The 18,149-nt window shown below is 37.4% G+C and overlaps 1 protein-coding gene across 1 annotated transcript; it reads right to left on the bottom strand.

Moving 5' to 3' along the window:
• Positions 1-279: 279 nt before the first annotated feature.
• slc30a2 (solute carrier family 30 member 2) lies at positions 280-17,484 on the bottom strand. Its single transcript, XM_042503967.1, has 8 exons — positions 17,402-17,484; positions 7,471-7,682; positions 6,492-6,638; positions 5,179-5,332; positions 3,909-4,128; positions 3,335-3,440; positions 1,780-1,914; positions 280-425 (listed from the first exon to the last, which is right to left on the bottom strand). The coding sequence occupies exons 1-8, from the start codon at positions 17,482-17,484 to the stop codon at positions 280-282; spliced, it is 1,203 nt and encodes a 400-aa protein (XP_042359901.1).
• Between the last annotated feature and the right edge of the window lie 665 nt (positions 17,485-18,149).

Below are 18,149 nucleotides of genomic sequence, written 5' to 3'. Positions count from 1 at the left end.
ACTTGAGGACTCCCTTTTATTTGGAAGAGGGACTTTATGGGAAGACTTCCACGTTAGCATGGAGCTCCAGCATCAGCACTCTACCGCCAACACATGGATGATTTCACTGTCTTGTGACTTGATGACAAACACAACAAATCTACCAAAAACTCTTTCTGCTCCTGTAACAGGAAGTTGCATCAGTGAATACAGCTCTCACCGCTCCAGCTCACCCAGAGAGAATGAAAACTAATGCCTGAGCCGCTCCGTGATCCTGTGGGGGTCCCGTCTCCCCCAGTGTCAGTCACTGGGGTCCTGGCAGTGCGAGCAGTGGCTCATGTCCTCGGAGTAGAGCTCCACCTGGATGGTGATGCTGTGGAAACCAAACTTGGTGTGGAGCAGATCAGTGGCCTCCTGCAGCACAGACTGAGCGTCAGCACCCTCCTCTGATATCAAGAAAGAAAGAAGAAAACAACACAGTGAGTCTGTTTGATATTCTTCTCTCTAATTTCTTTATTATGCCTTTGTTGAAAAAAAGGGCAAATACAACACTGAAAATGCTCCATTGAATGTTAACATACTGCAATAAAAAGTTCATCAATGTTAGTATAATCAGAGAATGTCTTATATGATTGCTGTACACATATACGTATATATACTATTATACCATTAGATTATTATGATTGTGCATTAATGTAACAGTAGGATTTTACTGTTGTCGTTGGTTGAGGTAGAGCTCATTTTGAACCATCAATTTATAATTATTCTCATTTTGCATGAAACAGCTCATTATTTTCTCCATTAATCAGTTGATTGTTTGGTTTGTTAACATAGTGAAAACTTTGTTGTTTTTTTTTTTTGATTTAATGGCTTATACCCAGAGCCCAAAGTGACACCTCCAGTGTTTCTCCAAATTCGAAATTGTTTACAATTATTGAAATTATTGAGGGGAAAAAAGCAGATTTTTTTCCTACATTTATAAACAACATAAATATATGTTTTCATTAAAATTTAATTTAAAAAGTAGTTGCTGATTGTTTTTATTTAGTCGACCAATTAACGTACTGATTACTTCAGTTGTACTTCTAAAAACTGTTGGGTAGTTGAAACAAATATATATATATATATATATATATATATATATATATTCTAAGCTCTTTGTATGTTTTGTGTGCAAAAATCTTAATTTGTAGAGTAACTAAAACTGTCAGACATGTAGTGCAACAAAAAGACAAAACTAAAGTACAGGTACTGCAAATTTCGTACTTAGTACAGTACTCAGTAAATCTACATTCCACCGCTGAACTCTTCACTTATGCAAAGCATGACAAGTACGTGGTGCCAGTGGAGACTGTAATTAAATGCAGTCTGCATGACATTATGCTCACACTGGATAACGTGCAGAATGAACGCTGTCACAGCTGACAGATAATAGCACATTTTGTGGTTCACTCACACTTTATCCGCTGCCTTGTCACTTCCATAGCATACAGATTCACTGAAGCTGAGATTGACATTTTTTCCATTTATAAATCATCATTATATCCCTCTTTATGCTGGAGCATGGGGATAGTCTGTGCTCGCCCTGTTGATCAGATCTGTCAGGTCGCACCTGTTCAGTTACCAGTGCCAGTGCGGTCTAATTTTATCTCCTTTGTACATGATATATCTGCACCCATGTTACCGTGAAGCATAAATTTGATTTTACAATCTTTACAACAATCAAACAACCCTCTATCATTAGATCTTTAAATGCCAAACGTGTTTCAATAGTATGCTTGTGTCTCAGTGTTACATTACCGATGGCCAGATGTACAGAGACCAGTGCCTGGCCCAGAGTCAGAGCCCACAGGTGCAGACAGTGCATCGACTTCACAGCCTTCACAGACAGCAGCACCTCCTTCACCGAATTAAACTCGATTCCTTTTGGAGAGCCTGAAAAACAACAGGTCACAAAATTTACACACAATAGCTCCCATTACATGTCTAAGGATTTCTGCCTCGCATGGCTACAGTCCGGAGACACTGACTTCACATTTGTGAGGACAATAAAAGCTTGGCTATCATGTTTTTATATGTATGTTAATGCACACAAAGAGTTTTATTTTACTATACACATTAAGGGGGCGTTTGGGGAGAGGGGGTCAGTGATGTGCAAAGAACTGAAAGTGAATTTTTTAAAAATGTCCCAAAACTCTTAAGACGTCCTCAGGATGTCACCATCTGTGTCCTTGTTCTTTGTTCTGCATAAACTTTAAAGTCAAAACAGCCAACAGAGTGTTTACAACAGAGGCCTGTGTGCTTATGTAGGAAAATCCCAGTGCTAGTTTTCAGTCCACATCACCCAGATAGAGTTTGTGTATGTAATTTGACATTAGTCCTGCTATCTACAGATGTTATTACCTTCATTACATTAAAAATATGTTTTTAAATCCACCCATGTACGCTAAAAACATGACAGCATCATGTGACATTGACCTTGTCACATAAGGTCAAAACTTGACAGCTTGTTCACGGCTGCAGGCAAGAACAAATCTGTGTGCTGGACATGAATAACCCCTCAACTCATGAGCCATCATAGAGAAATAGTGCAACATTTTTGGGGTAATGTGTATGCAGTAGTGGAAGAAGTATTCAGTTCCTTTACTTAGGTGAAAGTACTAATAACACAATGTGAAAATACTCTGTAACAAGTAAAAGTCATGCAATGTAAATGTTACTTAAGTAAAAGTAAGTGCGTATAATCAGGAAAATGTACATAATGTATTAAAAAGCAAAAGTATCCAATGCAAAAGAAAAAGGAAAAAAAATCACACTCAAACAACACAGAATTATATAAGTAAACTAACAGTAAAAACTTCAAATTGTTTAAAAATGTATATATAGAGAAAAAAATACCTTCCTAAAAAAATAAAAGTTAGAAAACAGAAAAAAAAGCACGCTCAACCTTGTATTATTTTAAAAATAATAATTTTAATAATTTAAAAAAAAAAAATACGGCATACAAGAGATTAGATATGTTGGCAGGTTAGCTATTTCAGTCGTTATGCTAAGCTAAATAAACCCATCCTGGCTTCAACTTTGCATATGATTATACCTGTTTGAGTTATGACAATTCCTTTTTTTCTTAAAGTTTATTAAATCAAAAGAGATAGTACACAAATTTCCAAATCAGTAAGTAGTTTTGTTGCTGCAAAATGGCACTTACAGATTCTTGAAGTTTGAAAATGAAATATTTGCACCTCAATCAGACCAATTATTTTGCTATAAATTTGTGTCAGAAAACCTTTAACCTTGTGAGATTCACAACAATATCACCATTCTCCTCCCCCAAGTATTTTTTAAAGTAAAGTACCTTCCATGAGTATCCTAAAGACGTCTCTGAGGATGGTGACGGTGGTGCAGAGGACAAAAACGGAGAACAGGAACGTACAAATGGGATCTGCAACTTTATACTCGGGCTGAAAGAGAGAAAAAAGAGGTTACGGAGACTTTAAAGAGCGAGTAAAGAGACATCAGATGGTGTTTTCCACAGTCAGCAGCCACTGAAGTGCCCCGGGCAAAAAGCAAAAGGGAACATCTTCCATGATGAAGGAAATATTTAACCCCATCTACTCATCGTAATAACCAAGACCCAGTACACATCAGTCTTCTGTACACATTAATATTTACTTCTAATTGTTTTTAGTAATATAAAGTTAACACTGACTATTTTTGCTCCTGAAAATGTTTAAAAAACAATTCCAATTTCCTCCCCATGAATTTGACAGAAAGGCTCCTGCAACAGTATTTAGACCATCAGCTAGAATTATCCAGGTTAAACGGCGGCATAAAAGACGCTTGGATCATATTTAGTTTTGTTAAATGTGCCAGTATTAGCAAACTGACATTTCAGTCTCACCCTAACATGAATGTGATCTATATCTGACCCGAAAGTAGATGATGGTCGCTGCCACCATGACGCCAACGCTCTGGAGCAGGTCTCCAACCACGTGGATGAAGGCGGCGCGGACACTTGTGTTGCTATGGCCACCGAGAAGCGTGTGGGAGTGGCCGTGCGCGACAGGACTCTGGCCACCCTCGTCAATCTGGTGATAGCCGCTGCCGTGGGCGTGGAATGTGGTGGAATGATGAAGGATGTACGCCATGCTACAGGAAAAAAGAGGTACTGACATTAGTGACTCTTTATTTTCCCGAGAAGTGTTATAAAGACGCATGTTTGAGCTTTAAAAAAATTTTCCCCAGTGAGATAGAAAAATACAAGAGAAAGATTTGAACAAGTGAATGTGAATGTCACCCACAAAAAACAATATCTATTCTTACCAAGGAATTTTAAAATTTGATCGCAAAATGATATTATTTCCTATTCCTGCCAAACAGATATATTTGTTGGCAGCAAATAACAAGGTATGCTTATTTAAGACATTATAAGACAATGGGCCCTGTGGCACAGATATGCAAAGGGCCCCACCACTCCCTCTACATCCAAGCAAGACACAGAATTTGTGGTGGTTTTGGAAAAGTACAGATATTAACATCAAAAATATACTTACAAAAATAAAAGAACTCATTGTGCGTAATGGCCTGTTTCAGGTTATTGGAGAAAAGTAGCATTAAATGGAAATATTAAAAAAAAATACAAGTAACTCAAATTTGTACTTGAGTAAATATATTTAGTTACTTTCAACCACTGGATTTAAACACAGACCTGAAGATAATATTGTAAAATACTACTTTATTGTATTTTCCTGATGTTATATGTTTAAATATGTTGAATTATGTCACTTTTAATTTTAGTAGAATAGCAACTTTTCATAAAAGTGCATTATCATGCAGGTGGGAGGAACACATTGCTACCAATACAGAATAATTTATCCTTAGTTTAATATATTATATGTATGTGATGATCTAACCATTTTAACATTCAATTGTATCGTTTTGTTTATTTTCTTGGATGGAGACCTGGATGGATAGACTTTGCACTCAGCTGAGCTCATTTTGGTAGCATGCCATTTTACCATGAAAGGAAGAATTCGGGGGAAAAAATGCTTCAGTTTAAAAGAAACATTTACCTGTTGAAGGCGAGTACTTTTACAGCTGAGTTCTTAGTGGTATCATGAAGCTTTTAAATGTAATTTTGTCTTCATTATGGCAATATGATGCACTATGTCGACATCCATTATGCAGAGGACCACTCACATTATATTGACGATGACGGCACACCCGGAGGTGACTAACATTACATGGCCATCAATCTCATAGTCGTTGCGTACGATCCTCTCGATGGCTAAATAGACCAGAGCTCCCGTAACGATCCAGATGGAAATGACTGAGATGAATGCCCCGAGGATCTCTGCGGACAGAAGAGAGGGGAGGCAGGAATCTTAATCACTTTATGTCGTAACACAGTTCATCATGCTCAGCACACACCTCTGTCTGAGCACCGCAGTCACACATGAAGTTAAATAAGAGACCACATCCCTCAGAGGCAGAGCTTCAACATCCAAGTAGTGTCAGACTCACAAGACACTCAGACTCACAGCAGAGACCCAGATGTTGTGTTGTGTTAGACCTCACACTCACAGATTTGAATGCAGAGTATTGTTATGACTAACTCATTACTGTGCATTTACTTTAGAAATGCAGTAAGTTCACAAATTTTACAGCAAGTGCTGATTCTTACAAAGGAGGCTCTGACACACTTTGTGGAAAAGAAAGAGTGATGAGGGAGATTGTTTTCTCACAGAAAGATAACTTTCTCTATGTAGATGCAACAGGAAGTGGACATATTTACCTCCACACAGAATATTAACATCAAGCAATTTGCACCAAACTGCACAACTTTGTCCAGCCAATGGCAGACATAAGCTGAGGGGCAGAGGTGAAAAAAGAGCACCAGCACACAGAAGTTTACACATGGTACTGCATTATGTTTTCTCAATTTTTAAAGCCGCGCACACAGCATAGGGTGTTTGAGTCAAGTCAAGTCAATTTTATTTCTAAAGCCCATTATCACAAAACACAGTTTGCCTGAGAGGGCCTTACAGCATACACAACATCCTCTGTCCTTAGACCCTCACATCCCCCAAAAAAACTCTGTAACGGGGGAAAAAAATGGAAGAAACCTCAGGAAGAACAGCTGAGGAGGGATCCCTCCTCCAAAACGGACAGACGTGCAATATATGTTGTAAATAGCAATTAAATTACAATAAGCGACTAGTAGCGTAAACAGTGCTAACAATGGCAGCAGTGCTGACGCTGACGTGTCTGCTCAGGACAATTACTCCGCTATAGCTTGACAAAGCAGCGGGTGTTTATTTTGGTCCAGTTCTAAGCCTGCCAGCTTCATGAGGAAATGAAAGCAACAGAAGATGCAGCATTGTCAAGTCTTAAACATACTATATTTAGCGATAAATAAACTGTTCAACCATCCATCCCTCCAAACATTCATTCATCTTCCTCTTTCCTCGCTCCATCCATCCACTCAGAGGTGTCTGATCTGTCGTCCTGACCTGATCTGTGCCAACCAAAGTTCATGGTTTTGGTGGGCGGTCTGGAGGAGATCCAGAGGGAGAACAGGCTCACCATCATGCTGCCAAAATCTGTCAGCAGGTGGGCTGCATCAGTCATGATGGCCAGGCTGTGAGCCAGGTAACCTCCTGTAGAAATGCAGAAAGTAACATGACTACCATTAGCCTTGAAAGTCATTCTGTGGCAAGCTTTATATCTGCAAACTAATGTCTAAACAACTGTTGAACTTTTATCTAAATTTCTGCATGACAGGTCATAACTTTACTGTTGTTTAAAGTGGTCTTAAAAGAAAATATAAAATCAAACTACTGGATTAAGTTACGTCCTCGGGTTGGGTAAATTTTAGCACAAGCTCCAGATACTTCCAATTAAAGGCCAGAAAACTGACTTTAAAAACTTGCTGATTTGGAGAGTGTCACCAACTGTGAGAACACCCTCAGCCTTTAATTACATCTATCTGAGCCATTTAAAGGTTTATAAAACCCGGAATTTATTACAGCTACAAACCGTGATGTGTATTAATACTTAGATCCTCTTTAATGCCTCGGGTAAAAGAGATGTGATATTCTTTTATATCATCATAAACATCTGGGCAATCAGCCAGTGAGTGTGAGCCAACATTTTATACTCCGGGCAATAAAAAAAAGTTGTTTTTTTTGTGTTGGAGAGAAATGTGCAGCGACTCAAGACTTAAGCAATGCAGTTTTCTATTATGATTATATCAATAGCTGCAGGAAATGTTTTTTTCTATCAGAAGTAGTAATTGTGTCCATAATAACAGCGTGATATAAAAGTTTTTACTATTGTATGTTTTCTTTTGAAACAAATTTTGTCATATCCATATAAAGTAAAGTAAAAAAACACACATATATATAATGTCCTTTTTATCAGTTCTGTAAGAAATTAATACAAACTACTGACTTTCTTCTCTTTCATTCCTGAGGTTTTCTAAACTTTTACCTATGACCTCGCCAATCATGAAGACGAGGCAGACGGCTGAAGCGATGTAGAGTTTCTTCTTGGCCAGCAGCTTGTCCCCGCTCTCCTCACACACCGAGGCTTTGGCACCATGGCAGTGGGCGCCGACGGGTCGCTTCAGCTCGATGGCGCCGGCCATGCCTCCATTCTTGAAGGGAAAATCGGGATATTGCTCTTTGGAATCTGGAAAGGAGCTGCAGGGATACAGGAGGTATGTGTTAATGAGGACAGACATGTCCATCCCCTCAATTTTTACAGTTTTAAAAGCTCCTATGTGTATAGGGCTGTTCCAGGCATTGTCTTTTTTCATCAACAAAACTTTATACAATCAGAACAATATCAAAGATGTTAAAAATCGAAAACCCATGGTGAGGTACGTTTTTTTTAGAGGAAAGTTGGATGGGTTTCTACAGAAGTATGAGTACAAATTGTTGTTCTGGGGGCCCCTCTATTGACTTCAAGGTCTGTGGATGACTGTCGCTCTGAGGAAAAGCTCAGTCTGGGTTTATACAGTATATCTAAGGCATTGACTGGATTGATTTTTTGCAGTAAATGTTGCTGCAGAGCACAGTATTGTTTGGAAGTGCTACACTTAGGGAAACAGATTTTCTCCTGACAAAGTGGATTACAATCAGTGTTCAGTTAAGTGGAAGAATGGCGAGACACGGTCATCCAGTGAAGAAGAAACAGGTTATATCGATTAATGCTGAAAGTGAGGTGGAGTCTCTGGGTGGAAACAGACTCCTCCTTCTCCTTCTCCATTTATGAATTTCCACAACACATACCTGTTACACAGGAGATTCATTTCAGTTCGTTTACTGGTACCCAGTAAATACACATTTGGTGATTTGCTGGTCAAAAAATATTTAGATGTTATAAATGTGTAAATGTGCTGGTGAAGTACATTTCTAGACATCGAGATTACGGTTAGCTATGTTAACTGTTTCAACATAACTTAATTGCTATATTTTAGTGTCAGAGAGGCCCAAACTATACATGACAATATTGTCATAAAATGCTGCTGAAAGTACAGAAACATCTTTTATATTTGCACTAACCTCCCCTGCTATTGCAGCTGCTGCAAAGCAATTTAACTTGGAATAAAAAAAGGTCCTATTTTATATCATCTGAAAAAACTTTGCAACCAAGGTTAACCATTTAGAAATTGGCTTGATTTCTTATAAAAACTTGGGAAGAAGTCAATGAGCAACAAAAGAAGAAATTACACCAAAACTGGCAAGAAATTCATAAAAAGTACAAGAAATGTTTCTAAAAAAATGAAATTAAAAAATCTAACAATGAAGTAAAAAAATATAGAAAAGACCTTCAAAAAAGTGCTTAAAAATTATAATCATTCTGTAATATAATGTTACATATGTAATCATGACATTTATAAATAAAGTTTTTCCTAGCTTTTCAGTTTACATTTTGTGGAACATTTCATACCATGTTGCTGATTGCCTTTTTTTCCTTTTTTTTTTTTTTTTGGTTTGAATACTTGTGAAAGGCATCTGGAAGCAGCGCAAGAAAAGTGAAGTTGCTCTGGATTTTAAAGGGTTAAACAGTATGTGCATTCAAAACCCTATTGTAGTAAAAAACAAGAAGTGTTGTCAGTACATTGTAGTTAAAGCATTATAAGTAAAGGACTTGTTTTGCAGTAAAATACCCCCTGTGATTGCTATATTACAGGGGGTATTATTACCAAAATTTCCTTGAAATACCTAGATTCTTTTAGACATAAAACTCTTCAATTCAGTGCTTACCAGACATTTCATAGCCATGAAATTTCATTCTCTTTACAGATTTAAAAAAAGTGTAAAACAAGACTAATATTCTACTGCTACAATGGCAGCTCTGTGAGGCTGTGCTAAAGGCTAATGTCAGCTTGCTAACATGCTGGTGTTTACGCAGCTGTAATGTTTACCAAGTTCACACAGAAATGGATGGGCCCCTGAAAAAGTTCAGTATAGTATTTTTGCATTTCTTGCAATAGTTGAGTGCAAAAAACAAATCATACCATTTTCCAAGGAAGGGGGTTTTCATTATGAATCAGGCAACATTTCAGTAAAGCAATGATAAATGCAATGTTCATTTTTGTTGTATAAATAAGTAACAGTGAAAATTTGGGTTTAAATACAATTGGGTTATAAAGATGAACATGATTGGGAATAATAATGACAATTTGCATGCATGAATAAAATACCACCATAATCAATTGCTGATAAGAGAATTGCTCAAACCATTTTTTTTCCTCACACCATAATAATTTAGATTTGATGATGTTGCTATAGATGAAACGTCAGCAGGATACATTGAGTGCTCACCATGACTATCTATAAAAAAAGTCATGATGATGAATCCTGTGGTTGCTGAGATATTTCAGTCTGGAATAGTGGCTTAAAATGTTGGGTAGTAATTTATTTTGCGGTGCATGATTAGTACTACTACTACTGATAATACTGATAATGTTCAGACTGACGTCTAGTGCATTATTGATCGATTCTTCTGTACTGTTCTCAATCAAATTGCATTATTTAGGGATGTGTTTAATGGTTCAACTACTTAGTGTTAAACCTAAGAATCACATGTGCAGATAAACTGCAGCACAATCCAGCTGGATTTTAATCATGGGAACAGAACAAAAAGGCTGACTTCTGCATTTTCCCTCACACACACACAGACACACACACACACGCACAGAGGCACACAACAGACACACATCCAGGTTGCTGTTCTTACCATGTGTAGTGGGTGGGGGGCTGTGATGATGTGGCTAATGAGGTGGAAAAAAACTAATTTGGGCTCTCTTGAGATAACAACACACACACACACACACACACACACACACACACACGCTTTATACCCCACACTTCACATAGGAGATTGCCAGTATTTCATGATTAGCCTTTATCTCACACACACACACACACACATGCACACACATATCTGAGGGGATGTCCACGCTGAAAAGAATCAGCCGAGCGGAAAACAGATTCTGTTCAATTATACCGCTGGGACATAAGAGCAAACACACACACAACCTACATACATATAACACATATACACACTTCAGTGCTCTGAAGCCTTGAAGCAACTATTGTTCAAATGTGAGCACATTGTTGTTCTATAGATGAAACAGCAGAAGGCTATGTGTACAAAACATCAGAGGACAACCACACACACACTTAACATGGCCAAAATGTGGAAGCGTTACTCTGTCACATTATAGTAGTAGTTAAAGCTTTTACATAACAAAACAACAAAGGACTTTTATTGTGAAGTATCTATAGGAAATGAAAATGTTTTATCACAGAATTAGCAGCAATATAATTGCGGCTTTTCTTCAATAAATATACCTTCCTCCTTCCACTGATACTGGGAGGAAAGTGAAAGCACGAACAGCCACAGTGAGATGTTACATGAAGAGCTGCAGGAAACAGGCTCTTACTGCACCTCTGCAGAAAACTACATCAAGTAAACTTATTTTACCTGCCTGCTGTGTAAAGGAAAAACATACACACCAAAAAACAACATACGCAAAAATACGTTTAAACATCATCACTCGAGACAAGACCTGATCATTTTAAGACACACTTACAAGCCTTTTCGTAACAGTGTGGTGAAGTAATGAGTCCTACAACGTGGAAGTCTGTTAGCCTTTTAGCACTTCTGGTTCCCTCATCTTAAAGTCTATGGGTTCTTTGAATGGGTTTTCGGTATAATACCCTAAATAAGGTCTGTGGTTAACGCAAGCTAAAGATATTTAGACGTTTAGTCCGCTTAAACCCTAATTTTTGAACTTGTAAGTTTTTACTCATCTTAAAAAAGGCGGTTGCTAACAAGTGGCTAAATGGGACTAGTGTTTGTTGGGGACATTAGACGTCATCACACCGGACACTGAAACTCATTAAACTCATTAAACCCACTTCCTTAAAATACATCCATGCTTTACAGAGTCGCACTCGAACTTGATTATAACTAGATTACTAGATTTATCTGTTTATAATATCTTTCGATCATGTTTAACGTGACCATGATGTAGTTCGTGTATAGCCTAACAATAGCTTTTTGCTTCTGGCGATTTCATTTACACTTCAAAACACAAAAAAAGGTGGTGTTCATCTGTGAAGATTATCATGCTGAACAAAACGTGTAAGTCTCATAAACATGTTCATCACAGAGCTTATTTTTGGCGATAATCGAAAATCCCATTCAAAAATCCCATAAGGTTTTTGACAAAGGAACCAGTGCGATGCCAACGTCCTGGTTGGCTTACAAAAATACGTCATCCCTTCACCACTCTATGGAAATACAAATTCCCACACAGCTCACAGCCCAAACCTAACTAAACCAAGCCAAGCCAGGCCATGACAGCTGAAAAGCTACATATGCTGGAAACACAGGCACACTGCATTGTTTTTGGCATTTGAATACATGAATTTGACATAGATTATCATATTGTGTTACGTGTGGTTTTGGCTCCTTTTTGTGGTTGTGTCCTCGTGCAAAGGTTCGTATGATATCTCTGTGTCGTCATGTTATGTCCTTAATGTAAGACAAACGAAAATGGTGACAATGTACCCCAAAATCGGCTCAGGATTACCTTGGATACAAATGATTTTTTTTTTTTTTACTGAACCTTAAAATGCCCCTGATGTTGGGTATGTGTGGAAATAATTTGCCAGTCATTTTGGACAATGGCATCTGCCTGCTAAATGTAATATGTCTGGTCATAGTTTTGCAACTATGGACTCATGTTTTACTTCTGAGACCAAAAATATTCAACAAAACAACTGTAAACGAAGTAATTTTGGATTTCTGCTCTACATTTGGCACATTAGCTCAGTTTAAATACAACCAACACTAATATAACTGCTGGATAAATCTCTTGGATGAGCAATAAAAAGGTAATAAAGAGTTTTACCAGTTTTTTTTATTGCGTTATGGCTCATATTTAATCTCAAATGTGCAACAAAGCAAAAGGTGGTTTAATCATTTCTACAGTAATCATCTTGTTTCATCAAGTTTGTATTAACTGCTGCTTTAAGTGCTCGGTTGGCAAAATAACAACACTGTGTATGTGTTGGAAATATTAAAGCTCATCTGTTAGTCAATACCCCGCAGGGCAGGTGTACAGTGTTTGCTGACACTCGGCGTCAGCAGTGCAGACACCTGAGGGAATATTTAGTGATCTGTGAAATGATTTGACATGAAGAGACCTCTAAAGAGCTGTCCACTGAAACAACTGAAACAGTAACCATCCGGCATTTAATTACAGCTGCAGTCTGCTGTATCAGAGCCCTGTGCACTATTTTATGTAACTGGCATAACAATGCCTGTGGGATGATAAGAGGATTGCAGCTGAGGGATAAGTGTTGCTTCAGTTATTTTAACAGACAAGTCAAAGTGATGATGATGACAGTCTAGTACTGTTGTTGTTATTTTAGCCCAGACTGACAAATATATGAAGGCATAACCAGATCTATTCTGCCTCTGATTGGCTCACCGTGACATCCTCACCCTAGTCCTAAACAATCCTCCTAAATCCTTAATCCTCCTGCCTAAACCTAACACAACCAACAAAGGCAAAGAGCTCATCAGACAGGGACTGGAGCAGGTCATGCCTTCGCTATCCTATGAAGACACAAATTTGCATATGTGTATTTCTTGTCTTGTCTTGTGATTCTTTTATAGCTCCTCTTAAAGGAATAGTTCAGCATTTTGGAAAATCCCCTCATTCGCTTACCTGCTGATAGTTAGATAAGAAGACTTTACTGTTTATATGATGCTACAGTGTAAAATCTGACAAGTTAATTTTACTTTAGTTTAGGAAACTTATGGCCTTGAAAAAGAAATTAAAGGAAATACAACTATTAGTCTTAATTTATGTTTACTTTGTATCTAATTGTTAGGTTTACTTAAAATTTAGTTATATGAACTTAATTTGTGAAGTCACTGCAGCTTAAAAATGACAAGTTTGATTGAATCAGTCTTTCTAAGTTTCGTTGACTTCAGTAATCCAAGTTTACTGTGCTACTGTGTATATCTGTATTCTGCTGGTTGAAAATTATATTTGTATTTCCTAAAAAATGTTAACAAAACAGAACTTGCAGATCTCATCACTTCATCATTGGCAAAATCCTCTTTGTCATGATCTAGTTAAGTCAGACTAACATGGTTTACTTAAGTTGCAAACACTTAGAAAGAACAAGGTAGTTTGAGTTGCCATTTTGAAGTTGCAACAAATTCACAAAATTAAGTAAATGCAGCTAAATTTTGAGGAAACTTAACACCTAGATATAAAGTTTAAAAAAAAACACAAGATCAATTCCTTTTTTCTTTTTCAAGGTAGTTTCCTCGATAAATTTAAGTATCACCTTATTAGATTTTTAGCGTACTGCAAGCACAAAAACTTAAAAACACGGGGAAACAGCGTGGCTGTGTCCAACAGTAATATTTTCATACCGTCACCTGTAAAGCTGACTTATTAACAAGCTGCATCGCATTTGTTTAATACATAAAAGAAGTTAAGTTTCAAAATGACATTTTGTGGGTTTTCAGGGTGCCGGGGCCGTAACTGCTTACCCTGGTGGCCTGGTGGAAAGTCTGGAGCAGCACTCATGTTTATAGCCATGTTTGCATTATACACCACTCTATTCCAGACTGAAATTTCTTGGCATGGCATTTTTTTGACATTCATGGTCTCCAGAGGATGATTTTGGTGATCCTCCAACTTTTTCCCTGGCACCAACAAGTCAGTACTTTAGGTTTTCAAATACTTTGATTTATGATAATACCTGCATAACAAATGACATTCCATCAGCCTCAGCTAAACTTTGCACCTTTGTGTTCAGTGCTTATTTAATGTTAGCATGCTAACATGCCAAAGATGGTGAGCACGGTAGACATTATACCAGTTAAATATCAGCATATTAGCATGTATATAGATTGATACTGAAAAGTTAGAACGGATAAAAGTTACTGGAATATATATGTACACACACATATTCATTCCAATACATTTTGTTGTATTTATATATAAAATATTATTGTTTAAGTGTTGTCTCTGGAAAGCTGTGATTGAGCACATTTTAAACATGATTTGCCCCAGGAAGATACTTTTCCAATTGTTTTGACAAATAGGCATTAATTTTAACAACATGTATTTGGAAAAATAATGCAGAACATTAAGTCACGTAGCCTATCTTCAATTCAAGTTATGAGTTGTCAGAGACTGGTGACCAAAGTCCATGAAAGGCCTGACTGGGTTCACTGGTTTATTATCAGGGGTATTCTGTGGAAGCTGCAGCAGCAATGACAGACACCCATTAACCCTCAGCCTATTATGCTGCCAGAAATATCAGAGTGAGTAAATGATCCAACAAATAGGCTTTGGTAAATACAGCTGGGTAACATCATAAAGACACAGAAATCAATTAGTAAGTTTAGAAAATTTGAAAAACTGAAAATATGACTGAAGTAAAACTAAAGGATTGATTAAAGAGACTCAAAATAACTGTGTTTTCCATTAGATAAAAAAAAAAAAAGAAAAATCGGTAACCTGTAATAGAAAGTGGCAGCTTTGTTTTACTCAACTCTACCTAGGATGAGTTTTTATGTAACTGGTACAAAAAAATGCTGCCACTTTTTGAGCTTCAAAATTAAGGGTTAAGTGTAGTTAGTTAGAATTTTTTATTTAATTGTCATTTAATTGTAAATGGTCATATTTTGTATTTATTTGAAATACCCTCAGAACCCCAACAATCATAAGAAGGTTTTAAAGGAGTGTTTTCTTTAAAAAAATCTCCAAAATTATACCATTCATCAGAAGCTGTGAAATATGGTTATTCATGGTTAAGGGAACACAATACATTTCCTCCAGTAACTCAAGGAAAAATATTTTAAGCTTTAGGGAGGGTCAAAATTTAAAAAAAAAAAAAAGAAAAAGTCACACCACGCTCTGGTGAGAAGTCCCTTAGACACATATAGACTCTTTATAAAGAAAGCCTCATCACTGTCTTTATTCTTTAAAACTAACTTAGTTATACAGTATTTTGGGCATGAAAGTGAGTGATGTCACTTCCTTAAACCACTTTGCTGCCAGCTGGGAAAAAATACTAAAGATGACACACACACACACACACACACACACACACACAGGGTGCAAATGGTGCATGAAATCCCAAATGTGATGCCATATGCACATCTCTCTCTCTCTCTCTGTCTCTCTCACACACACACACACATAAGCGTGCACGCGGGAATAAGCGCACACACTCACAAACCCCCTCCCTCCGAAGCTTAATAGTAATAATTTAATAATTTCTGTCATTTCTAAAAATGAGTTTTTTATCTTAACGATCGGGATTTTTCAGAGGCCTAAATATCTGCAGCAGCAACCTGATGTAAGCGATCGGGGTTTTTCCGCCGCTTTGCTCTCGTGCTTATAAAGCGTTAAATTTCCCTGTCAGCTCACATCTTTGTAAGGTGGTGGATTGGCTCTAAAAAGTGAGAAACAGCTGATATCGGGGTGTGAAAGAATTTATCAAAGGGATCAATTCAAAGCCTATGATTAAAGCACATATTGATATGGATGGATAAGGCCTAGTGATGCTAATGTAAAATATAAAGACCAAGAAATAATTCCCCGCGTTTATGTTTTATTTTTTATGTTTTTATATTTCCAATGTGATCAATCAGTTTTGAGGATGATGCCGAAAACCAGCAGGTGTGTTTCTGCAGCAACTGGTTTCATGTTGAACAAACAGAGCTGCGGGCGATCTGATGCAGGATTGTTTGCAGTAGGATCTTTTTCTCGTGCAGATTAATATATATATATATTTATTTACTATATTTGGTGCAGTATAATCTTGTTTTTTTCTTTTTTGTCCTGCGGATTTTTTCAAAATGCATTTGGTACACTATAATCTGTTTTTCGTGCAGATTAAAAAATAAACTATTGTTTACTATACTATTTGGTGATAAAAAGAAAAACCTGCCCATGCTCCTTTATTTAATTATTCGACTTTTTTTTAAATACTTTTTTCCCCAAATTATGTATAGTTTCTTTATTATATATTTTTGTAATTATAGCCCCAAAATTCACTCTTAATATTTAGTAGCTATATAGCCTTTCATTATTATAACATTCAAGGTTTATATCTGTCAGATGAATCAGACCGATTTCTATCATTTACAGAACAAGAAACGTGACAGTTGCCATGTTAATACTGGTTTAATCTTTTTTTAATAATAATGCTAATGTGTTTTTTTTTCTGAATGTCTTTACCAACTATTTTCTCATATTAAAAAAACATTATAGATTATATTACATTTAAAGAAAAAAAAAAAGCTATGGATTAATTTGTGCTGCTTTCACGTGCAGGTAGCCTATAGACACATCCATATATTTACCGTGTTAATAATCTCGGTGCTTTCCTATCTGTGTCCGTCCTCATGCACTCTGAACGTGCAGGGAGCTGCCTCTTGCCTCCCTAATGACAGATGATGAGTTTTTAGCATTGCTCAGTGAACTGGCCCCGGGGCCATTTGTCACAGGCTGTCCAGAAACAAGCCAAGCATGGAAATGAATTTGTTCATTCACATAAAACAGCTCCGCAAGAGCGGCAGCCCTGCTTAACATGCACCACGGTAACAACTGCTCCCACCGTTACACACACACACGCGTTACAACAACACGGGATTGTTCCTGCAGAGATCGGGATGGGCTGCATGCAAAATATTCACTTTAAAAAAATTTTCACCACAAAAATCACAGACAGCTACAGCTACCCTCTGATTGGCCACTTTCTTTAACTTGACATGATGTTATTTTTGCATGCTCAATTTCTAACTTGCCCCACATGCAGCATTATTTTTCATGCACCTGCGATCATGTGAAACATGTTCCCACCTTTGCAGTTTTAGAGAATACATTTTCGCACTCTTCTCGTTTATCAGTTGCGATTTCTCCGAATTTGCAGCGTTATTATCCATTTATTCTGCCGTCAGTCGATGTCCAGTCTGAGATTAAAGCGAAGAAAAGAAAAAAAAAAGTAAAGGTGATTTTTTTTTTCTTTGAGGATGCTGCAGGAGTTGCCGGTGAGACTCGACAGGTCCCTGATCTTCACTCAACGCGGGGAAAAAAAGTCCACATTTCTGTGAGACTTCAGAACAAACGGATAAATTCCTTCATTGCGGTTGTTGAGAGGGCAGGAGGAGGAAACCACATGCGGAGTTTTGTGAGGGAGGTTTTTAATTAGGTTGGAGTTGTAGCCTCGGACGTGGAGCTGCAGCAGCAGCAGTGAGAATAAGGCACGCAGCGCTCTGCACACTGCAGCTGCTGTTAGTGGACAGGACAGACAGGCTGCTACCTACACACAACACTGACTGATCAGCCGGTGCACATACAGGACCTCCGGTTGGTGAATCCTAATGGGACAGGCGTCAGTGTGAATGAAAATCAATTCATTCACAGAAACACAAAGATTGAGGGATTTTTTTTCAAACATAAATTACAACAAATCAATACTTCTTAAAATGTAAACATATAACACATTAATGTTAGCAATAAATTTCACTTTCGTGTTCGAATTTTTCGTCGAAGCCTATTTAAGAAAGTGTCATCTGCATTTTATGGATTATATTTCACGAAGTGTGAG

Source organism: Plectropomus leopardus, chromosome 16, assembly GCF_008729295.1.
Source record: "Plectropomus leopardus isolate mb chromosome 16, YSFRI_Pleo_2.0, whole genome shotgun sequence".
NCBI lineage: Eukaryota > Metazoa > Chordata > Actinopteri > Perciformes > Serranidae > Plectropomus > Plectropomus leopardus.
The sequence above is the reverse complement of the archived record's forward strand: the minus strand, read 5'-3'. Positions and strand labels throughout refer to the sequence as shown.